The following is a 27,027-nucleotide window of genomic DNA, read 5'->3' on the forward strand; positions in this document are numbered from 1 at the left end:
CCGAGAAGTGTCTTTCTTTTACAGAACCGTCTTTTACAACGATGCATTTTTATACACACATGAAACCTAATCTGTCGAACGTTGTGATCTTTATTTTGATAGAACAAAATGGACCATACGTAATTTGATAAAATAATATAAAACGGACAATGTTAATACGTAGATAACTTTGTCAGAAGACTATTATAGAGAATTACTATATTAGGAAGTATTTTTAGATGAACTTTTATTTTCTGAGAGATTGATTCAATCGCTGTGCTATAGTAACGCAGAAAATAATTTGCAAATATGTATAAAGCGATATTTTCTGTAAACCAATTTTTGTTTTCAAAGAAAGTTTGTTATTACATCGATATTAATTACATTTTTAATGAACATGATCTAGATCACTGTGTTATAGTAGCGATAAAATTAATTGGAAATATTTTACAAAATGTTTTTATGTTAACTTTATTGTTAAGAAATAAAATCTTATTTTGGAAGAGATTGATTTGAAAAATTTGTTCTTTCTATTTCGATTCCGTAGGATCTATGAGCAAGCATCATGTGTTTCATTTATATTTGTTGGTATTTATAAAATCGTACTTTGTATGTTATCACTTTTAGCGGAGTGACAATCAATAATTATGATACATTTATATGAAATTTCTCTATATTCATAATTTATTTGTATAAAGAATTAGAACTACCCTCATTCGTGTTTCCTAACAGGTAACATGCTTTATAATTTGACAGAAATAAGAATGTTGAAGTAAACTGAGATAAATTTTTGCTCGAAATATTCACTTCCTATTGATTGTACGTAGTAGGAGTTTATCAGAATTGGAAAGCTATCAGTTTACTAGGAAAAGCTGAAGACTAGGTTAAACGATCGAGTTAAGATATGAAAAGGTAAAACAAGTTTCAATAACAGTTTCTCAGGAAACGTAAAGGATAATAAAGTTCGAGGCCTGAATCCACTTGGCCAATTTACAATTATTCAACTCATTATTACAAACTCAGCTTTCAACAACGTTAAAACCTTATCAAAATGTTTTTATTCTATTGTATAGTTAACCAATGATGGTTCGTTAACGTTTAAGACGCACCATATTATTTTTATTTTCAATATATGTAACTGTTAAAATATATAAAACATTAGAATAGAATTAGAGTGATGTTACACGGAAGAATGAAAAATATTTTAAATAAAAGAAGACAAACTTGTCTGAACGCAGCATCTCAAAATTCTTTCAAAACTTATGTTCAAAAGTTTCTTTAGACACTTAGACGTGAGTATGAAGAGAAAGTTCTACAAATAAAGAAGCTTTAGAAAATATTTCCAAATTCATGCTTACTTTCTCATCGAGTTTTCTAATAGCGTAATGAAGATTGCTCAACATAAACATTTTATGGTATTTAATAACTGTGTTTGATTTTGAAGATACGTTTTCTCCCGCTCATATGAACGGCGCTCTTCAAGAATCGGTATGGAGACGACATCTGGATTTCTAGAGCTTCGGTAGAACAAGCGTTTGCCGTGGGCGGGCATTGCTGCCAAAACAAAGCTTTTCTTGGCTCGATGGATAAACAAATTTTGAGGAAATAGCCGGCTTTTCGCGATTCTTCGCCAGCATGAAAATATTCGACACGTTCTAAACATTTCATCGTTATGTTGTATTTGTTCAGAAATTAGTTATCTTCCATCCCCCGATACCTTCTTCCTACAATACTCCTTTGCTCCCTCAATTTATAACATTTGCAATTAAACATTTAGAGAACAATTGTTACTTTGTATTTGACTTTTCATTTTCTAATATTATATTGGCTTGGCAACTATGTGATTGCGGATTTTGTCATTAGGTGGTGTTGACAAAATCCGCAATCACTTAGTTGCCAACCCAATAGTATTAGCATTTTGGTATTCTTTGTTATGCAATTTTTTCAAAGGTCTTTTGTTGTATTTTCTTTAGGCGAAACTTGCAATTAGTTTGTTTATATTTTCCTTTGGGCATAATACGAGCATCATAGTAACTTTCACCTTTTTCCTAAATAAAACATGTTTTTATACAACAAAACAAATTTATTTCTTTAATATTCAAAGGAATTTTTAAAATAATAATTATAGATATTCATTTTTATTGGAGTTTCAAATAGCTAGAATTTACGAGCTATTTAGAATGTAGAGTATAATAAATTTGGAAAGACCATCATGTTCTCATTACTATCACACTGACAAATTTTCCAGAAAGTTTCATAGCGCTCTAGAACACGTAACACGTAGCATCTAAATCTTCCTTATGACTCGAATATTTTTCTCATGCCACAAACACCATTATCTCTGCTTACATAATCAGCCTGGTTACCAATATATTTTGACCTAAAATGTTTAGATAATACATAATGCACGTTTGTTCTCCGGAAAACTGGTAGATAAACGAAATCTATATCATAAATTTCTATCCGCATCGTTGCCAAAGGTATTATTCTTCTATATTTGACTGCTTCAGAAAATTCCCCGAGAAATAAAAACAATTAGTACACTCACCATCATCGGAATCATTCAGTCATTGGTTTAAAATAGTAGCAAGATCCATTAAATCACTATTTTACATTTATTCACTTGTCTTCGTTCTTCTTCACGATAATGAAATTCAACAAAATTTCTTTCGCGAATCGAAGATGAAGAAAAATTCGATTTTCCATCTTCGAACTTTTAGCACAATACTCTTTCTAGTATTTTATTTTTATTTTGCCTTGTACAAATATCAATTTATACTGTATGTTAGAAGTAGTATAAGTTGGAGATTTTGCAAGGTAAAGATTTATCACGAATAATTATGAAAATATGTTGGAAAATTCAAGAGATCGAGTGACTGGAACTGCGACAGCTGCCGGCCGGACACGAAGTTGGCGCGTTTGGCTAAGTTTCGAAAATAGTTCGCACCGGATTCGACGATGGTCTGTCTATTTGTAGCACAAAACAACCAGTCAGACCCGCCACGTTTAATTTACGAAACTCCCTAGCGATCTAGTAAAAAGTATCTCTTCTTTCAGAAATATCATTTTTATTCGTCTTCTTTGTTTTATCTTTTCCGCAATAAAACATTATTTTTAATTTTCATATCTTAACTTCATAAATTTAGGTATATAACCTTTTCCAAAACCTTTTTCATACTGTAAAATATGATATAGCATTATCCCTGTTTCATAGTCGTTTTTTTTTTTTATTTTGAGAATATAGCAAGACTTTTGGTAAGACATAAACTAAAGCAGCTTAAAACAGCCTTTCTATGCTTTTGTCCGAACACCCTTCACTTTATCTAATATCCAATTATTGCCGAATGTCCTTTATTCTTCGATATTACCGAGTGTGTTTTGTCTGATATCCTATCTTTTATCTAATATTCCCCGTAAATAATAATTGAAAAATTTTCTAAAAAGAAGGATCTCTATGATCCATGACGAACACCTACGTGCCGAGCACATGTTTCAGTCAAATAGTTAAATTACCATTGTATTTCTCTCATAAATAAACAAAGAGAAAAGTTGATTAGAAGTTATCAAAGTGATAAATTCAAACTAGGTAGTAACTAAAACTAAAGCTGATTACGTAATTACGTAATATTCGCTAACATTAAACAACTAGAACTGAGACATCTGATGCAGTTTTGTCTCATTGAATCTTTTCCCAGGAACCTTTTCAATTCCGCCATATGCATTATAAACGTGTGGTACAGAATTGCTGAGCAGGAACAGGCCAGAACAGTAATTCTGACCTATGCTAACATAGTAATCCGGTAATATCATAAACTCTTTACCTTGCTCCACTTCAGCGTTAATATGAATAGTCCTCAGCCTCAGCTCTTCGTTCTCATAAATCATCCCTCTCGAGGACTTCCGGTCGAGCTTCCTGTTTGGTTTTACGCTGCAGTCTCTCCGCCTGGCCCTCAGCATCCCAGCGCCACCAACTCTGACACCAGTACCCGCCATCATTTCATTAATTCGATAGTGTCACAGTCACGATAAATTAAAAAAGAAACGAAATATAAGAGAAGAAGAAGTTCACTTCACCTAAGTGTTTCTTAGTCTACCGATTACAAACTCGTAACATGTCCTTTTTTTTTTTTTTTTTCTAAACTTAAACTTCTTTAGGATTAAACTCACTGTCCTCGATGCAGTTGTTTTCGAGTGAAGAATGCTAATAAGCAAAAATGTATGTTTTATGGGTAACAAGGAGGGACTTTCCGTTGGTTGATTTTTACTTGTGTCTTCTTGTAGCTTTACGATCAGCTGTGAGCCATTTCATGCAGTTTGTACTTTCACTTGATGCCTGTGGACGCGTTAAAACATATTGCGCCATTAAGAAGCGAGTTTAAAGTCTTGAGAGAGAGAGAAGCGGTGTGTTCAAGTGGCGTTTAATCTTACGTGAAGCTTTTAAATTGGATTTGTGGCGCTGAACTTCCCTCAGATTTTCTTCTTTATGGGCTTCTCTCGAAATTTTTCTTCCTTCAAACTGTCTCCAATCGTTCTTTCTCTAATCTTTTTGGGATATTAACTTTCGCGTCTTTTAATTTCTCTCTCTATTAATTTTCTTCCTACCTTAGATGCCTTACGTCTTACTTCAGTGTTACCAATATAATTAATATCGATTTCGAATTGTATTTTAGATGTTTAGAATTATTTTGTATCTTGGAAATTGTTTTAGATTTTATTCCTCCTTTTTCTACGTTCTTAAATAATTGCATGTCAGTAATTTCTGCATTTGTTAATTTCCCTTTGTTAGAATTCTATCGAGTTAAATAATCAAGTTAAATAATGATTGTTTAATTTTTCATTTAAACTTCTCTCAAGCCAGTTCCTCTCACTTTCCCTTTTCTAAATTTCTCAAGATTTCATATTTTCTCAGATTTTTCAGAAATATCTGTTTCAGAATCTTCGCTTCGATCATATCATACTTTTTCTTCTCTTTTCCAGAACCAACCTCATGCTCTTAAATTCGGCCCAAATTCTATCCCGCTTCTAAAATTTCTCACTCGTATTATTCTCTCTCTCTCTCTCTCTCTCTCTCTCTCTCTTTCTCACTCTCTCTCTCTCTCTCTCTCTTACCACTCCTCTATCATTCGATTTTCAACTTCACATACACCTTTCACTTCCTCTGGCCTGCAAACCATGAACCGGAATAAGAAAATTCCATCCAACCTACGCCCTCGTTCTCAAGAATCAACGTCCATAAAAATGGGCGTAGAAATTCCAGAAAAATTGCAAGTTGGATCGAAGCGTCGCGCGACCAGCTCGATCGTAAGACAAGGCCCTTTTCATCGGAAACAGCATGCTTTCCATCGAGTTGCCGCGCGTCCGCGCCAAACCCGAAAGAATTTGCATCATCCGTTCGTTTATCAGGCGTTGTTCCTCCGGCGCAATTTGCCTGCCCATTATTCAAGCGTTTATCAGCGTTTTCGAGCGCCCCAGCCCCCCTCTCCTCTTGCACGCCGCTTTTGTCCTTGTGTATTTCTTTCAATTTATTCGCGCGTCCTCCGGCATTTTATCCGAGATGTTCCGCCGCTTCCGGTTTCCCTCTCGCTTCGATTCGCCGGGATTTATTCGCGCCGCTGATCCGAATTTATCGCGCACGAATTTTTTCTACCCCCACAAGTTGCTGTCAAGGGTCGAAGCTGGTTTTCCATGGGACTTGGGACCAACCATTTACAGTGAACTTTGAAAACATTTGCTGCTTCCTTCGTCTCTTTCTGTTACCGGATTCTTTTTAAATCCTTTTCACAGAGGATTTTGAAGAAGATTCCTGTTGGACATTAGATCGCATTGTTCGATTGGATACTTAAGATCGCTAGGTTGGTTTTCTGACGTAGTCGTTGAAACGTTGAAGATTTTTAATATCAAATTCCTTTTCCATAGTATTGATACTTGTTGAGAATTAAATATTTGAGTATTTGAACCTAATTGTAAGCTTAATTCCGTCTTCCTTTCGTTTTTGTTGCTTGAAAATGATTCGATGGGTAGTTGTAACGCTGCTGTGATTCCAATGGTTTTAAAAAATATCTTCTATGTTCAAGATTCTTCAAATTGGTTTTCAGAAAGTCTGAGTTAAATTAAATCCTTCGAGTTATCTTCTAGATCCAGTTTGGATAGATTCCTTTGATGACTGGATCATTTCTCTGAAAAATAAAATATTAATGTTACTTGTTAAAATTATTAATATTGTATAGATTTTTAAAAATCTAATTTAGATTAACTTACCCACACATTTCGTACGTAATAAATTTAAAACGCGTTTGAAAGAAATTTTGAAATTTCAATGTTTAGTATTTGATACTTTAATCCTTTTGAAATTAAAAAATTTGTTTCTTAAATAGGATAAATTAATAATCGGATTTGAAACATATAATTCAAGGTTTTTAACGATGATTAATTGTAAGTAATTAATTGTAGAGGATTATTGTGGTTACACGCGTGAGAACTCGTTTCGATTTAAACAGTTTATTTCACGGCGCGTTGAGCACGAGAAACAACCGAAACCCGAATTGCAACTAAATAACTTGCAATCGGCTAATCAGCTTGAACACTGAAATCGAACAAAGTGCTTGGATAATCAAAATTGTAATTCTTGCCTAAATAAACCGCTAAACGCAATTAGTTGGAACGCGTGGCAAAATCAGTGAAATATTGAAATTAAATTCGAAAATTATTTGTTTATAATACACATTTCCTGTATGTGTTTGATATTATCTCAATTCCATAGTCAATTTCATATATTTTCAAAAAATGACGAAACACACGATTCAGAATTAAAGGAACAAATTGCAAAAATATTCTAATTTAAAAATTGAACCTTAAAGGCTTTCCATAGAATATTTTATCGTAGAATGCACCTCCTTATACATTTCGACTACTTATTTATTTCGAAGTTCGTTTAGTAGCAACTTATAGCTGCTACTTCTTTTATACAATATTACCAACTTTAATACAGTTAGAGAATTAGGTCATGGTAATAATAAATTCAAAAGACAAAGTAGGAAGAGAAACTCATTATTTTATGTGAAATTTACGAACAAACAAAAACCTTCTTAATATACATTAAACAATGAACGAAAAAATGCAGAGATAATTATCATATAGCAGAAATATTATTTAGAACGAAATAATTAAAAAATCTCCTGTAATTAAATGTAATATCTGATCAGAATAAAATCCGTAATCAAGATACATTTTTATATTCGCGAGTGAACAAAGTCCTGCTTTATAAAGATCAAATAACGAGCATTAAACGCAGCTACAGCCATCATTCTATATATATAAAATTATTTCAAACGAAGCAATTGAAAATAAAAATAAGTGGACAAGTAGTGGAATCGTATCTATTTATTTCCTATACCTGTTAGCTTATTTTTGTCTCCGACTGTATCGCATATATCCAATTGTTCACGTTCGTATCTGTCTCATATATCGTGTCATATATGTATCACATTCAAAGCATTAACCCTTTCGCTACGGGCGGCTTTTCCGCCACGCCAAAACAGTGCACAGTGCGCGAGGAAAATCGTCAGCGGCCGCGTTTACGCCTCACTGCAAACCGAGCTGCTCTGACGGTGTTTTTCGAAGAAAAACAAGTTTCCTCAAAACAGAGTATTTATAACTTCTTAACTTTTAATTACAATATGGAAACAAAAAGATTACAGAATATAATAATATGATATAATATAACATAATTGTATGATACTAATAGCTTTTAATAATGGTATTTCATATGGTATTTTTCGAAATATGGTGTTACACATAGGCTAACGTCGCAAATCTGACACTGGTATCGCGATTCGCTCCACAGTTCCCATCAATCGATTATAATCGACAACACACTTCGATTTTTAAATCATTTTTTGCGTACGATGATGACGTTTCGTGTGAACAAATTCTTCATTGTGGAAAGATATACACTGCCCTCTTGTCACACCATTTTATTGTTAATAAAAGGCTTGGGGATGTATTAGGTTGTTTGAAAAGTTTCTTTCCTTTCATGAGGAAATAATAAACGCATAACGTTTTTTGTTTTACATTATTTTGTCGAATTACGTACGATCGATTTTGTTCTGTTGAGACAAACACCGCGACATTTCACAGACTTGGTTTCACGTTTCTACGAAGGTGCAGTGTTGTAAAAAACACGTTTTCGTAGGAAAGACACTTTTCGGACAACCTGATACAATACTCGTCGTATGTACAATACGCGGCATCTTACGCACAGCGACTATGGCCGGCCGTATTAGCGAAAGGGTTAAAGAAATTTGATTGAAAAAGCTCGCTGTAAATAGCATTTCAGCGAAACGAAAATCAGCCAAGTAGAAAAACAAAAGCCGAAAAAAGAAGACCGGCACAAATAGCTGACCAAACGCGATGCCGAGACGTGGAAAACACCGCTGAAGACAAATCGAATAAACGTGTGTTCAAAGGGCTCTCGTATGCTATGAAATTGAAGCCTTTCCAGGGAAAAAAGCAGCGAAATAGCACGAAAATGAATTATTCACGGAAGAGAAAATGGGAGGGAAGCAGCTTGAAAAATTTGCTGGGTCGAAAATCCAGGTCGACCGCAGCTTCATCTTGGTTTCAAGCGTTCCCTGGCGAGCTGTCCCGAGGGATAGTCGATTAAAGCGTTCGTCGGCGGGCCGATTCGGCCTTAAAGGCGCGGCACTCGCGCTTCCCGCTGCAGATATACATGGAATAGGAAAACATTCTCGGCGGAAAGCCGAGGTAGAACATAAATCTATGCTTTGAAGACCGTTTTTGGCTATAGCTCTTTCCCTCTCCTACGGCGGCGGCTGTGCTCTCTGTGTACAGTACACGGAGTCTGACGACGTGACATCAAAGAGCAAGAGGCCTGGGAGAGACTGCCGCGAAAGGCAGACAGCATGAAAGCACAGGTGCATATCGTCGTGTCACTCGTTTGTGGGCTGCTGCGTTACTTTTCCGTGGAGGATTCAGAAACGGGGAGGGGGAGGAGAGATTTAGGAAAGAAGCGTGAGAGGGGTGTAGGGCGTAGGGGAAGTTTCAAAGCTGGAGGAACGGATAGGATAGAGAAGAGAGATAGGGACAAATTGTAATACAAAAAAGGGATAGAAACCAGAAGAAGGAAATAGATTAGAATAGAATAGAAGAAAATAGATTTGAGAATGAGGAGAATAGTTAGTGCTGAGAAAAGGGATGGATGAATAGAGAAGTGGGGAAAGGAAGGGATAGAAAAGCGATTGATGATACCAGCGATTATGGATTATTATGAATGAAAGCTGCTGCAGGATTAAATTAAGGAAGTAAGAAAATAGGAGCTATGGAAGCAAGAGATATTATTATCTAGTGCTAGACGGGTGGAATGATTTAAACACATAGTAGGGATTTGCTATGATTAAACGATTGAGAAATAGACGAGTAATCGATAATACGAGGGCTAGAGATGAATGAAAAGTAGCGGGAGATTGGAAATGAGGAAACTGGGCATGTAGCTTAAAAAAAAAGACGTTCTTAGTGCATGGAAGATATAGTAATAGAAATAAGAATAACGAATAAAGGAAAAGATTTGAAGCCAGAGGAATAATTAATTCAAAGGAAGTCAGACATTAAGAAATAACAGAGAAGAAAGGGGTAGGGCAATGCGAATGAAAGAAGTGGTTGAAATGAAAGAAAATAGACAAAAGTTGGACAGAGGATAAAAAGAAGGAAGAGGAGAGTGTTTAAAGGCAAAAGAATAATTAATTGATTATTTATCGATACTAAAGCAATGAAAATTTAGAGAATGTGGAAGAAATAAAAAAATGATAAACGTAGAAGAGATTGGCTAGGATTGATAGGAAACTGATGAACACGAAAGAAAGAAACGATGGCAGTATGAAAAATAAATTATAACAGTAAGATGAAATAAAACGAAACAGAAATGGTAGAATAGTAGAAATGACAATGAAAGGAGAATTATAAGAACAATGAGATTTTTAAATGGAATAGAAAGGAGACGTGAAAAATAAGAATTAGTTAAATCAGAAAGGCTAATTTTCAGGACAATAGAAAATTAAGAATAAGGTATAAAATGAAGAAGTCACGTGGAAGGAAGGATCGCAAAAGCGCACAAAGGTATTGAGATATTGGAAGAAAAGTAGAAACGAGACATGTATATCCTGAAACTTAATTAGAAAGGAATAGCTGAAAGAAATGCCAGGAAATGAAGAAATGATCTTAAAGAGAGATTGTAGTTGGAGAAACTTTGAAACGATGAAAGGTAGAAAAAAGGGAGGTAATCGAAACAAAGCAACGCAAAGGAAACGACACTGAATGAAGAAGCGCGAGAGGTTTAACAAACGGAGAGAAAAAAAGAGAATCAAGAAAAATGGACGTTGAGAGGAAGCCTAGAAAAAGGGAGGTTAAAAGAAAGTGAAATGAAGTCACAGAAACCTAAAGGAAAGCAAGCCTAAAAAAGAGATTTTAAAGAGGAGAGATCTGAAAGATGAAAAACACGAGAAATGAAAAATTCAAGAAATAAGACGCAGAGCGTAGCTTAAAGTGAAAAATATCCGTCAAGAATAATATGATACTATGAAAATGAAGAAAAAAATTAAAACAGAAAGTTTCAAAAGTTTGTAAAAGAAAGATTTAAGAAGATTAGGAATACTCGAAAATAATAGTCTAAGAAGAGGGAGAAATGGCAAGAAAATTGTTAAAAAAAAACATTGCAAATATTTTAGACAACAATTTGTAGAAACTTCAGAAACCACAGATTCGAAAATAGAATTCCAACAAATGCCAAATACCAAGAGCAAACAGATACAATTACTATGATGAGGATCAAATGTGAAAAAAATAGGAAGCAAAAAGGAGAGCTTTAGTAAAAACAGATTTTAAAGGTTGAAAGGAGAAGAAGTCAACAAAAGACATAGAAAGGTAGATTAAAGGAGATCTTATAGAAAGGCGGATCAAAAGATACGAGAACTCGAGACAGAGAGAAGTATGGAGAAGGATCTAAATAGGCAAGAATTAAAAGAGAGGGATTTAGAAGAAGTGTTCTTCATCTATGGAAGGGAGCCAGAACTTAGAGAGACGGGGGTCAGAAACTAAAGAGATTAAGGCATGGAATCCTAGAAAAGGGGAGCTCAAAGAGACGTACACGCGGATTAAGAGAGAAGGAGATCAAATGAAGAAGGATTAAGAGTCAAAGATTTCGAAAAAAAAGAGGCACTGGTACAGAAGAGACGCAAACAGATATGCGCGTGTAAGAATAAAGGAATGAGCAATAATGAGTCAGGAGTTAGAACCAGAATACGAATATTATTCAAACAAAAAGGTGTTATCAAAATCATTTTACAAAATAGAACGACAAATGTTAATTATAGAAGCTACTTTAATAGTCATTTTATTATTTATGAAAACAATGAGATTGATTTATTTATCAGAAATTTATAAAGAAATTTTAAAAGATTGTATGAAAAATAATATTTCAAGCTCAAGAAGAAAACCAAATTGTTCCAAAATGAACAAAAATAATAAACACCGCGATAGTAAAAATCAAGAGAGGAAAAGTGAAATGGAAATGTAATGAAAAACTAAATCACACGATTAACCTGAAATATATATGAAAGAACAATGGTGTCTAGAAGAATAAGAAATAGTTTGAGGGGAAGAAGGATAGGAAGATAGATAGGAAGTAAAGGTAAATTATTAAAGGACAAAGTTTATCTACTAAATTCTTTGACAACGTACAGGCGCTATTGATTTATAAACAATTCACTGGCAAGTGCTTCCTCTGTAATTGTTTTGAATTTCCTCGGATGCCGTAATTAGAAAAGAAAAAACAGGAATTTTCAAACGCCTTGCAGTCTGATGATTATTGTTGCATCAGCGGAAGCGAGGTTAATTTGTTCAAAGAACCATGCTTTGCCTGGCTATGTTTAAGTAGATATGTTTGTTTGCTCTGTGTCTGATCCGGTACGGTGTTACTCTACTGTCGCCGATTATTAAAATTTGTTTTCCTATTTTCACGAATCTTCCTGTGTTCACAGTTTCAATTAGTATTTATTTTTATCAACATAACTCTCAATACTTCGGTCTCTTGTTATTTCTATTTTTAACTTCGTTTCGTGCTGATCTTTTATTGCCTCGCTTAAAAAAACAACTCCCTTTCTGAGAAATTTTATCCAAATGTAAATTCAGAAATCAAATTCTTGAAAATGATTACTTTAGTATTGACCTAGCTGCGTTTTTTCCAGATCATCTTCGATCTGATCGTATTTTCCTAATAGTTAAAAAATATTTCAAGATTCAGGTAAATACGACAAAAACGTGTTATTAAGTAGGCGTGATTTGTTGTTCCAAATTATAATTTCAAATTAAAACTCTTCTTTTAAAGTTAAACTCTCGATTAAAAGTCTCTTTGTTTGTTGAGATAAGAGCAGCATTGGAATATAAAAATTCAATTCGCAGAATTAAATACGAAAGAGATGTACAGATATAGAATGTTATTCATTTTTCTTCCTTCTTTATCCTGTTCTTCTTGCATTAACATTGCCATTCTTATTTTCTTTCCTCTTTCATTATGATTTAATATAATAACCACATAATAATGAAATTATGAAAATTTGTCTAACAGTTATTTAAAAATGAAATTATTGTTAGAAAAGATAGAATTGTTATAAATTGCAAGATAATTTAGCTTCTTGTAATTCTTAATTTTAATAAAATAGTAATTTATCTTTATACTTACTTTCTATTTTTCATACACTACATTGGTACCATTGACTTTTACGATTTTGTTTTTACGTTTGCAAGAATCTCTCCCTCGCACATGGAATTTTATGTTAGAATCTTCACCAAAGTTTATCCAATTGTTCGAGGCTTCAATGTTCGTTATATTGGGTGCTGTGAACAAAAACTAACATGAAAATAATATTCCAGCATTAGAAGGTAACCAATTATCCATATTTTCTGCTTGAATTTTACCCAACATCTAAAAGAAACTAATTTGCGTTTATAAATCCATAAATCTTATTTAATTCTTTTGTAAAATAAAACTTTTTCTATGTCATAATTTATTATTATTACGCAGGTATACGATAAAAGTAGATAAGAAGAATTAAATAACAGTGAAATATTTTTCACAAGACGTTAAATTTGTGTTACTTGTAAAATCGATATAAGAACCAATGCCAGAATCATCTTGAAACAAGTAGTTATAAAAACAGAAAAATAATCAGCAGGTGAAATATGAATCGATATAGGAATCATTATGTCAAATAAATTTCCATTCGTTCCAACAGTTATTCACAATAATGAGTCTATTTTAGAAAAAGCGAAATTGATGAGAAGAATCGTATCCTTGTGTTTACAAATGCACACTAAATTTTAATATAAGATGATCAGATCTGTATCAATATTTTTCTTCGTCGCTACATATCAGTCAGTTAATACCGAATCGTAAAATGAATATCGTATCAAATGAAGCAGCATGTCCATTACGCGGAAAACAGACGACAAAATTTTCAAATGACAATCAACGGAAGTTTGAAACTACCTTCTTCATTTTTCCTTCTATATTTTTTCCCTATTCCACTTGGGGAAGTTTACGGGGGTGGAAACGAAGTTCCACGGTTTCACGGCTCTTCCGACGAAATATTCCTAGCCGTAATCACGTTCATTTGAACGCGGATGCATTTTAATAGCGGGAGCGAATCGCAGGCAACTCGATTCGGAAAGTTGTCACGCTGTCGGGCAAAAACTTAGACCTCGTTAAGGCGCCGAGGTGCGTTTGCGTGACACTCATCAAAGCAACGGCGAGGTTCCTTCAAGAAGACGGAGAAGGATTAACGAAGAGGAGTGTCCTTTCTTGCGTTGTTCGCAAACTTTGTAAATTTTTTTGATAAACTCGTTGATGAATTTAGTCGGCAGTTGTACATATAAATTTTTGACGAAACTTGAGATTCATGAAGAATAATTTTAATTTTTGGAGGATTTTGCTATTCAAGGTGTGTAGTCTAGTTTTGTCTAAATAATTAATGTTTCTAAAATGACCTTATATGGCATTTAAACATTTTAGTTCTACAAGATGATGAGCGATTTTTTAATGTTCTTTTCAAATTAGTAAAGGATATACTTTACTTTTATTTTTATTTTTTTACCTTGTTTGAGATAATATTTATTTAGTTTAGTTCTTTTTAATTAACTTTAAGTTGTGCATGAGATTTTTAATTCTTTGAAACCGTAATGTCTTTTATATTATTATAAATCACAACTTTTTCAAATTTAACGAATAATGTTCCTCTAATAGTAAAAATGTTTCTAATTAGTTTGAGTTGTAAACAAGCTATTTCAAATAAACGATTAGCCATTTTGTAAAAATGCGAAATCTAATTGTGATCTTTGTAATTCTGATTGAAAGTTCAAATTTTCGTCCATTTTAAAATTAGATAGTTTGTTAACCCGACTGTGCAATAAACCACAGCTAGATTCGTAAATAAGAAGTCACAAGTGAAAAATCGCAGAACACTGCAGGAATACTGGCTACGTTAAACAAGACGCAGAACTACCAACACTCTACTTAATTTTGATTTTTATTACGATGTCGAATTTACAATGGAATTTTCCTAACAAAAGAGTATCTAGCTTTCAAATTATTAATTCCAATAATCAATAGCGGTATAAAAAAATTTCATATAAACAAGTTCATAAATATATACAACCTTTTTTGTGGGCCATCCCACATCATTCCTCAGCATTTATCATATAAATACAAGCTCATAAACGTACAGTACAAATTACATCGCATAACACCATTAATTCCATTTGTAATATATTCTTTTTCAATTCCAAAATAGCTGGATAATTGACGTATGTAACAAAAGTGTTTATTGTAAGAACAAAAATTGGATCACGATTATATTCGACACGAGTTCGATTCAGGAGCGTTTTACAGACGCAAAACATGCTATGGCCACCTGGTGGTGGCGCAATTTAATGATTTCCGGTAGCGATTTTCGATACGCATTTCGATGACCATGAGTTACGTTCGATAGAGTCGAGAACGTAAAGCAGATGAACTGCCAGAATGAAATTGCACGATCATCATTTTCTAGAGAAAACTTCGCTTCCCAGTTTCCTTCAAGTTTGTTCGCAACTTCTACCATCCCTGTTCGAAACGATTACAAAATTTTAGCTCAGTTCGATAAGGTCATTACGATTTTGACCACTTTTTCAATGTTCAGACTATTATTAGAATCCTGATATGGTAATCCAGTTGCTCGACAAACTTAAAATTCCCAAAATTAGCATATGTAGCTCCTTGTAAAAAAAAACATTCTAACTTTCCAAAGAATTCAAGGATCTCGAGGAATTCAAAAAACTGAATGAATCAGAATAATCCAAGGAATCGAAAGATCCGGAGAATCCAAGGAATATAAGAAATTGTAAGATCCAAAATATAGAATGTATTGAAAGATCGAAAAATCCAGAGAATTGACAGAATCCATTGAATATAAGAAATTCGAGAAATTCCAGGAATTAAAAGATACTGAATGAAACAAAATAATCCAATGAATCCAAGGCGAATGTAAAGAATCCAATAAATTTGAAGACTCGAAGTATACAAAATGTTCAAAAGATCTAATATTTCAAGAATTTAAAAGTTCGAGGAGTTCAAATCTCTGGGAATCCTTTAGAATCAAATCGGTTAATACGAATCTCATTTATAATATTATATTCCTTTAACGCGAACGATATTTTTACGATAACCGAAACTTTGACGTAAATTGTCGCTTTTTTTCTATTAAATTTGTATTCAAAATATATAAATGCATATTTCGAATATCGAATGCACCAATACAAGCTCTTTATTCGATCAAATATGAATAGAAAAATTCGTCGAAGCGTTAGCAGATTTTAAATTGATCATGACAATCTCTCAGTTAATTTGAAAGAATCTTCTTTACCTTATCTATTGCTTTACAACCAAATAATAATGAATTGCTCAAATGCAAATGTCAGTTTCTTTATTACACTAACTATACTAATCTTTAAAATGAAGCTATATTCTATCATAATATCATCTGTTGGCTCTAATAAAGGATAAAATCATTCTGGGTCTTTTTACTTGTAATTTCGTGACTAAATTACATTTTGCGAGGCAAACAAGCGTCCACATACTTTCAAGTGGCAGTGTAATAACAAAATCGTTCGTGCTCTGCAACTATCCAGCTGATATTGCAATTCTTGCGGGTTCTTCAAAATTCTCCGTTCGATCATTGCGTTATAATATCGTCAACGTCGCATCAGAGTATCGAAAAATCATCATCTCCGCGTAGAGATACGAGCCAGTGAATCGTGAGTGTCGCGTTGGCTACACGCGGAAAGCGTGCACTCGCGACACGGTCGAGGTAACGACAAGCCATGGATTACTCGCGCGACACGTGTTGCCGACGTTTACCCGCGTCACGTTAACATGTGCATCGGCGTCGTTCCGCGTAAGTGCGCGCAGAAGTGCGCGTACACGTGGTTTCGGCCGGCCGATCCTGTTGCGGATGATTTACATGCGGTCGCGCAACGCCAGCTGGCTTTGCTCGCCGCACAGGATACTACTTTGCCTCCACGAGCATTTTCGATCCTCATCGCGGTTCGCTGCCCCCCGACTTTGCGCACCGCCGATGCTGCAACCCGAACCCGTGGCCGGTCGCACGATTTTTAGGGGATATCGAAGGAGGGTAGCTGGAATTTTCAATGGCTGGAAGAATTGGTAATAGGGTGGTTTAGGGTGGTTTGAAGAGGTTCAAGGTGGATCGGTTGGGTTCGGTGACGAATCAAAGTAGATGGAATGTGTAAAGTGGTTTTTCGAGACAGTTATTTGACTTGATCGAGGGTGGCTCGGAAATTCGTTTAACTTTGCTACGTTCTTTCGATCATGTTCGAGCCAATTGTACGTCACGTTAAAAAACATCTTCAGGTTGAATAAAATATGAAAAGGTCTCGTCGATATGCATGGTGTCTCGTTTCGATTTTATTAGGTTATCTGAAAAGTTTCTTTCGTTTTATAAGAAAATAATAGACGCACAACGTTTTTTGTTTTATATTATTTTGTCGAATTACGTACGATCCATTTTGTTCTGTTGAGATAAACACCGCGACATTTCACAGACTTGGTTTCACGTTTGCATCGAGGTGCACTGTTGTAAAAAACACGTTTGCGAAAGAAACATACTTTCCGGACAACCTAATGCGTTAACTTTTTAAATATTGCGTACAATATTGTTATATATATAGCAGTACTGAACAATTTCCGCAACGGAAACTCGAAAAACGATACAGGAAGCGTAACTACGATCCGGAACTCCATTGAGAAAATCCGATGGCTCCGCTCTCGCGATAAAATAAATCACGGCGGCTGGCCTTGAGAGACGCGGCTTCGCCCACGACTTGAACCCGCGAGACGGCTAGACATGGCGAACTAACTTCGTCCCCGCGATTTCAAGCCGTGGCTAATTGAATTCGATCGAAAATACTCGTCTAATTGCAGCGTCGCTGGTGACTCGACGGTTCCTCTCCCCCGTTTGCCCCACGTGGAAAGTGGGGCTGAACTTTCCAGTTTATGGAACTGAATCTTAAGTGGCCGACCCTCCAATTTAAACTTGGGTTATCGTTCTGTCCTCGAAAGCGGGTTACCGTACACTCACACCCCTTGCCACGACTTGCCTCGTGAATCAAACTCTCTGTCCCTTTGCCGTGCTATCGAATTCAAGAAATAGCGATGGGATCAGGTTCGATACTTATAAATTCAGAATCAGTAATTGTAGATCTTAAAAATTTGCTTACACGCACGTATCTCGACACACCTTGAACTTCTAGGTACTTACTTCTTCTTTTTCAAAATAAAGAGAGTTGAAAATCTAGCCGACCATCATCGAACCTATTTGTGACCTACTTGAGCCTATCTCCATCAAGAAACTACGTGAAATCGGGTACTCGATCATGAGAGGGTAAATTTTTTCAAAGCGCAAAAGGGGCGATTCTATGGTATTTTGGGGGATGCGCGTGATTCACGAGTCACTGAGGAAATTGATGGGCCCAGTGGACTGTTTGGGAATGGGAGTAGGAGGATTCTTGACCTATCGGCCAGAAGTTGCTCCGAGGAGGAAATTCAAGTTGGCCGACTGGTAAGAATGTGAAAGAAAAGGAACTGGGAAGTTTGCACTTTGATGGACGTGGAAAAGTAGACGGCGAATTAATTTTCTATTTCGACAACGCAGGGTTAATGGTGTGAAATTGAATTTTTATGATGAGAAGTTTTTAGTTGAATATATTTGGTACTTATTTGTGAGGCTTTTTATAGATTGATTTCAGCATGTGCTCATATTTATGTTTCAAGTTTCAGTTTTTTTTTTATTTCAGTTAAATCTATTTATAATTTCCTTCGTCACCGGAAGTTTGAGAAAATGTTCGTCTAAGTATGCCAACGATTTTTGTAAACTGTACTGTACGTAAGTAAGACACAGTGGTTTATATGTAAAATACTTTTACTTTAAAATTTGTGAAAGTTTCTTTCAAAAAATATTCAGCTTTCATTTTTAATTAACAGAAAACAGTATTCGAACGTTTTACTCAATACATGTAATATTATAATATACAGGATATTGAGAAGCCTAGGATGAAATAAAAGCCTAGAACTTTAAAGGCTTTTAGTATTTGATTACTTAGCAAAAGTTTGGAATTATTTTATACAGGGTGTTACAAAATATGTGGGAGATATTTAAAAAATGAGTTCTAAACATGAAAAGAACGAAAGAAGTTCATATACAAAAATGTAATACGAAAGTTTGAAGCTTATTTTTCAAATTATTGACAATATCAATGAATCAGCTGACGAACCTATCTATCTCATTTATACTTTGTGTTTCTCACTTTAATACTACAGTCCAAATCCTGTCCATATCTTACGTCATTTGTTTCAATTCATGGACCTTGGTGTGTAGGTACAATAACTCTATATGTATGGAATTTTTAATTTAATCGTCTATAATACGTGATATAGTTCAATTGTAACAAAAAGTATCTTTCAATAATTCTTAATTGATATTAGCGATAATCTTTTATGGCGATATAATATTTTCTGTTAAATCTCTCGCAGACTAATTTCTTTATTTGTATTTTATATTGTGACACGAAACGTGTTTAACTTGCTCATAAATACGTAAAAGTACAACACCTCACTCGAAAAACTTGATCTTAAGTTTCCTATATCTGTTGGCAAGTATCATAAGTCTTTACAATTACGGACTCATCTCTTCAACACTTCGTGTAATATTAGAATATCACTGCAAGAATTCTATTCTATAAATCAAAATCCTATATCTAATGGAAAAAATCATCCTCACTCTGGAATTTTATTTTCTAAGAATGTAACATCTTCGAATCTGATGGAACGTTTATCTTTACCGGTATTTTGTTTTACTTTGCCAGTCAGAAGCTCTTCAACGGATTAAAAAAAAAAAGAAAAAAAAGAAATGGTTTTAGCGTGTAAAGAAAAAAACGTAATAAAGCTCTCATCAAAAACTCGCGATCAACGTTCGCTCTCGTTTCTGCTAAATGCATAGCGATGAAAACTTGATCGATCCTCCACAAACGAGTCTCTTTTTTTTTTTTAACGAGTTGTCGGTTCGCGCTGAAATAGCGTCGCGGCGCCGTTCGAATGTCTGAAGATCGAGCGTCGACCACCCAGTCAGATTCCAAGTAATAAATTATATCTCGTTTTCTGATACGCGAGAGAAGAATTACAGAAATTCATCATTCTGTGTTTTGAGATCTAACACGCTGTTTTCTTTGACAATTTGTTCACAAATTTCTGTTTATGTTATTAATTATTTCATTCGAAATAATTTTCAAGTCCATGAATTTTACTTTCAATTTTTTACATCTTCAAATTTTGGAAACCTTCGTGTCAATGATTACATATTTGTACCACGATATCCAAGACATAAAATAGTCAAACATTTTGTTCGTTTTCAAGTTTTAGTAACGTAGATTTTTTTCAAATTTACGTGTTAGAAATAAAAGCACAAAAGTTAAAAATTTGATTAGTTCCGGTGTTTGAAAATTTGTGATTTAATTAATGATTGGCATTTTTCACGTTGTTTCGCAGTGAAGATAAAGAGAAATGACGTAGTACGTTAAATTTACTGTTCTTTGTCTAATTAGTGGAAGAATGTATATATCCTTGTACAAATACGACTTACATTCCTAAAAATATCATATGACTATTTATACTCATTAATCATCCAACTTTCTTGAAACCTTCCTGAAAATTCTATTATTCAAAATTTGAGAAAATGCAAACTGGCAAGCGCGTTGAAGGCATCTTTCCAAACATTTTACCCAAACTCGGAACCCAATTTCCTAAAGTGGACTCCTAAACATAAACGAAAAGCTAGCACCGCGCCGCGCCGCACGAAAAAGGGGAAAACGAGAAGAGAACAACGGTTAAACTGTCTCAAAGTCCGTCCCATTCACTGCCACCGGAATTTCCATCCCCTTTCTCCGTCCGACCTCTCCAATTAGCCTTGTCAAAAACACACGTCGAACTACCCCAACGAGATCCAACCCCCTTCGTCCCGTGTCATTCGCTCTCTTGGTTCACATGGCTGACAAGGAAAATGAAATTTCCCGGTAGCGGGTGGAACAAACGGAAAAACCGGAGGGCCATGGAATTGCGTCAGAAAAATGAGGCCCTGGTAACACACACCCCCGCGTCGTTCTATATTTCAAGGGTCGTGTTTCGACTGGCCGGAAACTGCAAAGTCATTTCGAGGCCGTTGCAACGCAATAAAAGAGCAGTAGGGGTGGCAATAAAGGCCAGTGACGCGGTTAACTGAAAAAAAATCTATTTTTTCGCTTCGAGGCGCGGTTATCATCCCCCTGATGGCGGTTCAGTCTCGGGACGGTTGACAAATACGCGTTCAGTTTGTTAGTGGGTTTCTTCCTTTTCGAGGATGATCTTCTATTGTTCTTAGGGTGTAGAAGATAAGGGAGGTTTATGGGTTGACGTTAAGGATGGTAGATGATTCCATCTTGGAATTGCAACTTTAGCTTTTCTTCTTCATTTTACGACAACCAGTTACTTTCGAATAGTTTATGTTTATAGAGAAGTTTAATACTCTCGAGTGCCTTATTTTTATTTGGCAGGTTCTACAATATTCTTTGACGAAATTTAGCGATAAGTAACTATGAAACTGCGGATATTCATGCTATTATGGAAAATTGAACTTGACTCAAAGCTGCACAAATTATGCAGAAATAAATAAAATATCCAAAGTACAGTTATTATTGTAATATTTAATGATAATGATTTAACGATGTATAATTGTATAGAGATCTGCATTCTAATAATTATACACTAATAGTTAATAATGTGGACAAGTGAAGTGATTGAATCTTGCTAAGTAGAATTTAAATGGAAACGATTGTAAGAGATTAGCAATCCAGATATCAAGTTAACTTGTCTTTCCCTGTTAGGAAGTTTAAATTAAGCTTAATAGGAGCAGCTTAGTTTATTAAAATTATCTGTAATTGAGTAGTATATTTGACAAGAAAATATTTATAGGATACCTGCGCCATCTAGATTCTAGATTCTAGAAGATTCTATATATAAGTATTTTAATAATTTTTGATAATGTTTCTTGATGTAATTGGGAAGAAACTCGATTAGCTTATTTATCTCGGTTGTATGACTTGTGTTTAGGAAGTAGTTCTGTCTCACGATGTGAAGATATGAGTAGAATAGATATTTCTAACATGTATACGTTGATAATAAGAGGATAACTTATAGCTTCTTTGTAGATAATATATACACATTTCAGTGATTTAAAAACAAACAGTTTCATTGTTTTACTTATTTCTTATCTCGCAACTGAAGTAAGTGCACTGTTTTATTTCTCAAAACTTCGAATATTGTACTGAAAAATTATCAAAGAATCAATCGGTTCATAAAAATATTTTGTTGATACCTTAAATGACACGAAATAAAAATTGCAAACGTCCAGTTAAAATTTATATAAATGGTTCCATTTTACTTACTCGTTATATAGTTTGTTGGAAAAAAAGAGAAGGTTAGTTTATTTAATAAATAATCGTAGTCTAAACGTGGTATCTTTTCAGTATCTCTGTCAAAAAATTTCAAAACGGCAGTGAAGCCTTTAAAACAAATCAAAGGTTTTCTTGCATATCTTACAAAAAAGAAATAAAGTAATGTCAAAAAAGAGAATCGTAAACGAAAAATGCAAAACATGATGAGTTCTCGCGCCGTGAAAATAAATTCCCAAACGAAGATACATTCTTCGTGAATGAAAGGGAAGATGTATGTGCATTCCTAAAACCACCATTCGTAATCCAAACAGGCGAGTATTAATAGGCGGGAAAGAAAACAGTGAAAATTTTCAGCGACCGATGTCTGACAATCGTCGAACAGCTGACACGCGGACAGTCCAGAAATAAATTTTTCTTGTCGCGAATTTTTGTCGATTGCCTCGACAATTCCTCCCAACTTCTTCGAAATTACGTTGTTTTTTATTCCAAAAATGTAAAAAATCATCATCGATTCCAAAAGTAGAAATGCAGACGAGATAAATGTAGCAATAAGTAAAAAAGTATAGAAAGATTTTTTTAAATATAAATTATAGTGTTGTCGTATTTTCTTTTAAAGACACGTCAAGATCAAGTTCTATAAGGATAAACTAATCTTTATTATATGTTCTATATATCTGATTTTGTTGTATACAATTTTTATGAACTTTTATATGTTCTTTGTTTATTATTATTAAAGTTCCGTAAAAATCGTGAATTTTCTGTTTTATGTATGACTCAAATTTTTCAATTTCCGTATATATGCATAAACACATCTGGTTTAGGAAGCGTCTGGTTCAATAAAGTATGACTCGTTAAAAATCAAGCATTTCATATGCGCAAGCTAATACTGTACAGTGACTGCATAATATTTTTGGTTCTTGCAAAATATTCTTCGATGATGAGTTAGTACCAATAATCAATACAGTTAAAATATTATAAAGTAACATTTAAATAGAGACATGTACATGTTTTAAGTAAAGTACATTTATTCTTAATAATATAGATTCACTCAAAAATATTATTCAACGAAAAATTAAAGAGAACCTTTTAAAGGGATTGAAAGTCAGAATAATGAATACAAATGAACAAATATATGAATAAATCAGAAATTGCAAATTAATGTAAATTGTAATATTGATACAATTTTTGTTAGAAAAATAGAGAAAAAGCATACATTCTATTGGTAGTTTAATTACGACACAGTACAATTTTGACTTTCGCATATTTCTCTCAATAATAATTAAGTAAATACTTTCGAGCTCTTATTGATCTGGAAACATCTTTCAAATATACTTATTTCCATAAATTAATGAATTTTTTCAAACATCCTTTGACCGAGATAATTAACTCTCTGTAACATCATGTAACCATGAAAGTTATATACCTATATGCCTATTCTTTTTTAATATCATTTTGATATCTGTATTATCATACTTTATTAACGCATCTAGATGCCAGTACCAAATTATTACATATCAGATTAAAATAAAAAATTATTCTGAATTATAACTTTTTCTTCTCAAATCCATACAAAGGATTGACCATAAGAAATTATAAAAATATAGAATATATAACTGTGAAATATATGCGATACCTAAACAGACATCCACTTGCTTTGAATACATCTATTCACTCTATTCACATAGCATAAACTCGTCCAAAAATAATCTAATCACCTAACAAAAAAAGAAATAAAATGAACGTTTCACAGGGGTGTTAAAAATCACACCATCGCACTCACTGTCGTCCCCTCTGTCCCGCTTGTCAATCTCCCGCTGTCGAATCTCGATCGTTCCGCGTCGTAAATACGAGCCATATGATCGCCGGCCGTCTCTGAATCATCGCCGCAGAAAATATCCACGACCCCGAAGGTACAACCTACTCCACGCTTTCCACCTTCGAAAAGGTACCACCAGTTCCTCGCTTTAATATCCAATTCCTTTCTAAGAACCTCCTTCCTCACACAAACTCTCTTTTAAATCGCACGATGAAAAAAGAAAGAATAGAAAACCACGAACCTTCGTTTCTCTTTTTTTCTTCCAAAAAACACGACAGTCGCTTTAACCGTGTTTAGAGTTCCAAAGCGCGTGAAAAAAATGCCAAGCTCCTCGGGGTACGCGACAAGACGAGGGCGTCACACGCGACACACATTCACTCGACTCGACAAAAAGAAGGCGCTAAAGGAGCAAAAACAGGGAAGAAAGACATGGAAGGGGACAAAAAGAATTGAAAGAGAGAGAAGAAACAAAGAAGACAAGGATAGAAAAAGAAGGAACGAACGATAGAAGAAGAAAGAGAAGAGGCAAAAAACACGAGAGTGGTCCAGCTCGAAGCAACAATGCCTTTTTCATCCTTCTTTTACTTGCACCTCACTAACGACCAGGAGCACGCTATCCAACCTTCTTGCTCGCCTTTTTGCTCGCTTTTTTATCTCTCGACCCGTCGCTCCATCGTCGAACGCGTCCCTATCCCTTCCCTATTTTCCCCCCCACGGCTATCCCTTCCCTTTTCCACCCTTGTTTTTTCTACACCGGTACACAGGAAGGCAGGAAGCTTCTTCACGCGACGTACCTCTCTTTTTGCCCCTCTGTTCCTTACTTCTCTTGTTTCTCTCTCACCGACGCACCACCCTTTCTCGACCACCTTCTTCTAACTCGTTGCTTCGTCTTTTTTCCCCTTTTCCGTCTTCGTCGTCTGTTTCTTCTTGTTCTTCCTGCTTCCCTTGCGTTTCCTTCTCGCGGCCACGGCCGTGCGGAATTCGAACCGGGGTTCGATTTGGCGGCACCCGGTTTGAGCCGGTCGGCATAACTGCGTTCGAGTAGACCACTCACTCCCGGACTCGTGGCCTCTTGCCTCTTCTCTCTCGCTCTTTTTATGTTTCTCTTTCTCTCTCTCTCTTTCGCTCGTTCGCTCACTCTCTCTGTTTCGCTCCCAAGCTCGGCTCTACCACCTCTCGAACGTTCTTCTTAGTACTCCCTCTCTTTCGCACCAGTTTAACGGTCTTTCTTTGTCTTGTGCTAATTTATCGCTGTCTTTGTTGGTAGTAATGGGTTTGAGGTGATTTCATTTGGCTCGAGCGAGAATAGAAGGTTGCACGGAGGTTGAAGTGGAGTTTTCGTGATTTTGAAATTTTTGTCAGATGTAAAGCACCAAATGAAACAAAAGTTATGATATTGGCACTTTAGAAAACGCAATACTCGATAAATGACATAAAAATCAGAATGATGGAGTTTTTGAAACATATCTCTGTTTGAAAGTCTTCGGACAGGTGCTGTATTTCATTAAAATTGTATCAACCCTAAACTTGCACATACCGAAAAACACATTTCTGCCTCTGTATTAGTTGTTTAATTGTGCTCTATATAATTGCGCTTCTCTTTTGTTAAAAGTATCCTTATAATTAGGTATTATCGTTTTAACGCTAAGATTATAGATAGTACTAAGATTAATCGTATCATTCGACAGACTTCAATGAAACGTCATGATAGTACTATAAACTATAAACCTTACAGCTTATACGTATATATTCATATTTTTATTAATACTGTAAAAAAGTAGAGCTTGCATTTTAATTAATAAATATTGTAACGTGCATTTTAACTTCGATATTACAAATTCATGCATTTTCCGTATTCACACTTGACACATTGTAAATGCATAACCGTCCATTGTCTAGGTTTATTAACTACAACCAGCTGAAAGTACGCATTTTATTATATCTAATATCAGAAATACAACTAATTTTTACGTTGGTTATTAATTATTCTCTATCCGCAAGTAGTTCATTCGAGGTAGCTCGTAACTTTACTACACTGCGAAAGATTGGAAAAATCTCCTTTCATTAATTATCTTCTAAATAATAACATCATCGCACCGTGGAACAGATAAAAATCTCTCGCTTTCGATGAATTCAGAAATCCAACCCTCCACTGAGACACCCACAAAACGCCTCACCTCCAAAAAAAATGCAATCACTAAATCACCACAAAAGAACCACAAGAACATCCAACTACCGCGTTCCAAGTCATTCTAAACTCACGAATCTAGGTCTCGGCGATAGTCACGAGGTGTCCTCCCAGTGGCAATCGAATTTAGTCCCATCACTATCATCACCCTGATCTTCTGCTTCGATTCTTAGCCTTGTTCCTCACTTTGGATCACCAATTTTCCCTCCTTTTCCATTTTTAGCCCCTTCTCCGTTCGTTTCGTTTTCTCTTTCGTAAACACGGTTCAACGTTGCTGTATCCCGATTTTCTCCGCCGCCTTTTTTACCCCTCCACGTTCTGTTATTCCTCCCCACCCCATTTGCTGTTTTTCTCTTTCTCTTTCCGGTACCCTTCTCTCCAACACCTAACACATTCGCGCGCACACCTTCTATCGTAATGTATGTGTACACACATACAGGCATTAGTAACGCGTACCACGCTATCTTGCCGATCTAAAATTACCCCAGAAACGAGGAACGGCCGCGAGGCGAGTCTCTCGCTCTCTTCCGCACGCTTCTTACCGCTAACACGCACGCGAGTTCCGCCCTACCAGGTGGAGGATCGCTGGATCACAGTCGTGGATCGGTTACGGGGTCGATGGATCGGTTTTCCTAAGTGGCCTTCCATAAGTCTTCAAGTATACTTAGTGCAACCGATATAGTAAGATAAAACCTTAAGCCTTTGCGCCCTGAACAGCGTTCGAAATTTTATCCTAATCGATTATTCATATTAATTGCTTCTCACAGATATCCATAATGGAAATATACATATTTTTATATTCCCCTAACAAATATTTATATCAGTATATTTCTGTCAATATTATAGTATTACACAAAAGAATATGTTTTATAATACTCTGACACTGTAAGTCCTATGTGCTTGTTGGATCGTCACACGTGCTGTTCGGAAAAATACAGGA

General features: G+C 35.1%; 2 protein-coding genes across 4 annotated transcripts in view; one reads left to right on the plus strand and one right to left on the minus strand.

Annotated features, from left to right (window-relative positions):
- The window catches only part of LOC139993586 (uncharacterized), a 59,827-nt gene extending 34,383 nt beyond the window's left edge, over positions 1-25,444 (minus strand). Inside the window, exons 1-3 of one of the 2 annotated variants that reach the window (XM_072015460.1) lie at positions 24,694-25,444; positions 12,731-12,885; positions 3,801-6,155 (exon numbers count right to left, since the gene is read on the minus strand). In XM_072015460.1, coding sequence (XP_071871561.1) covers positions 3,801-3,975 — 175 coding nt within the window. In that variant the 5' untranslated portion in view covers positions 3,976-6,155; positions 12,731-12,885; positions 24,694-25,444. The remainder of the gene's footprint in view (positions 1-3,800; positions 6,156-12,730; positions 12,886-24,693) is intronic. The other variant, XM_072015459.1, reaches the window with a different exon arrangement.
- The window catches only part of Ror (tyrosine-protein kinase transmembrane receptor Ror), a 356,273-nt gene that overhangs the window by 121,108 nt on the left and 208,138 nt on the right, over positions 1-27,027 (plus strand). The gene's annotated exons all lie outside the window — the stretch shown is intronic.

This window comes from Bombus fervidus, chromosome 13, assembly GCF_041682495.2.
Source record: "Bombus fervidus isolate BK054 chromosome 13, iyBomFerv1, whole genome shotgun sequence".
NCBI classification, from domain to species: Eukaryota; Metazoa; Arthropoda; class Insecta; order Hymenoptera; family Apidae; genus Bombus; species Bombus fervidus.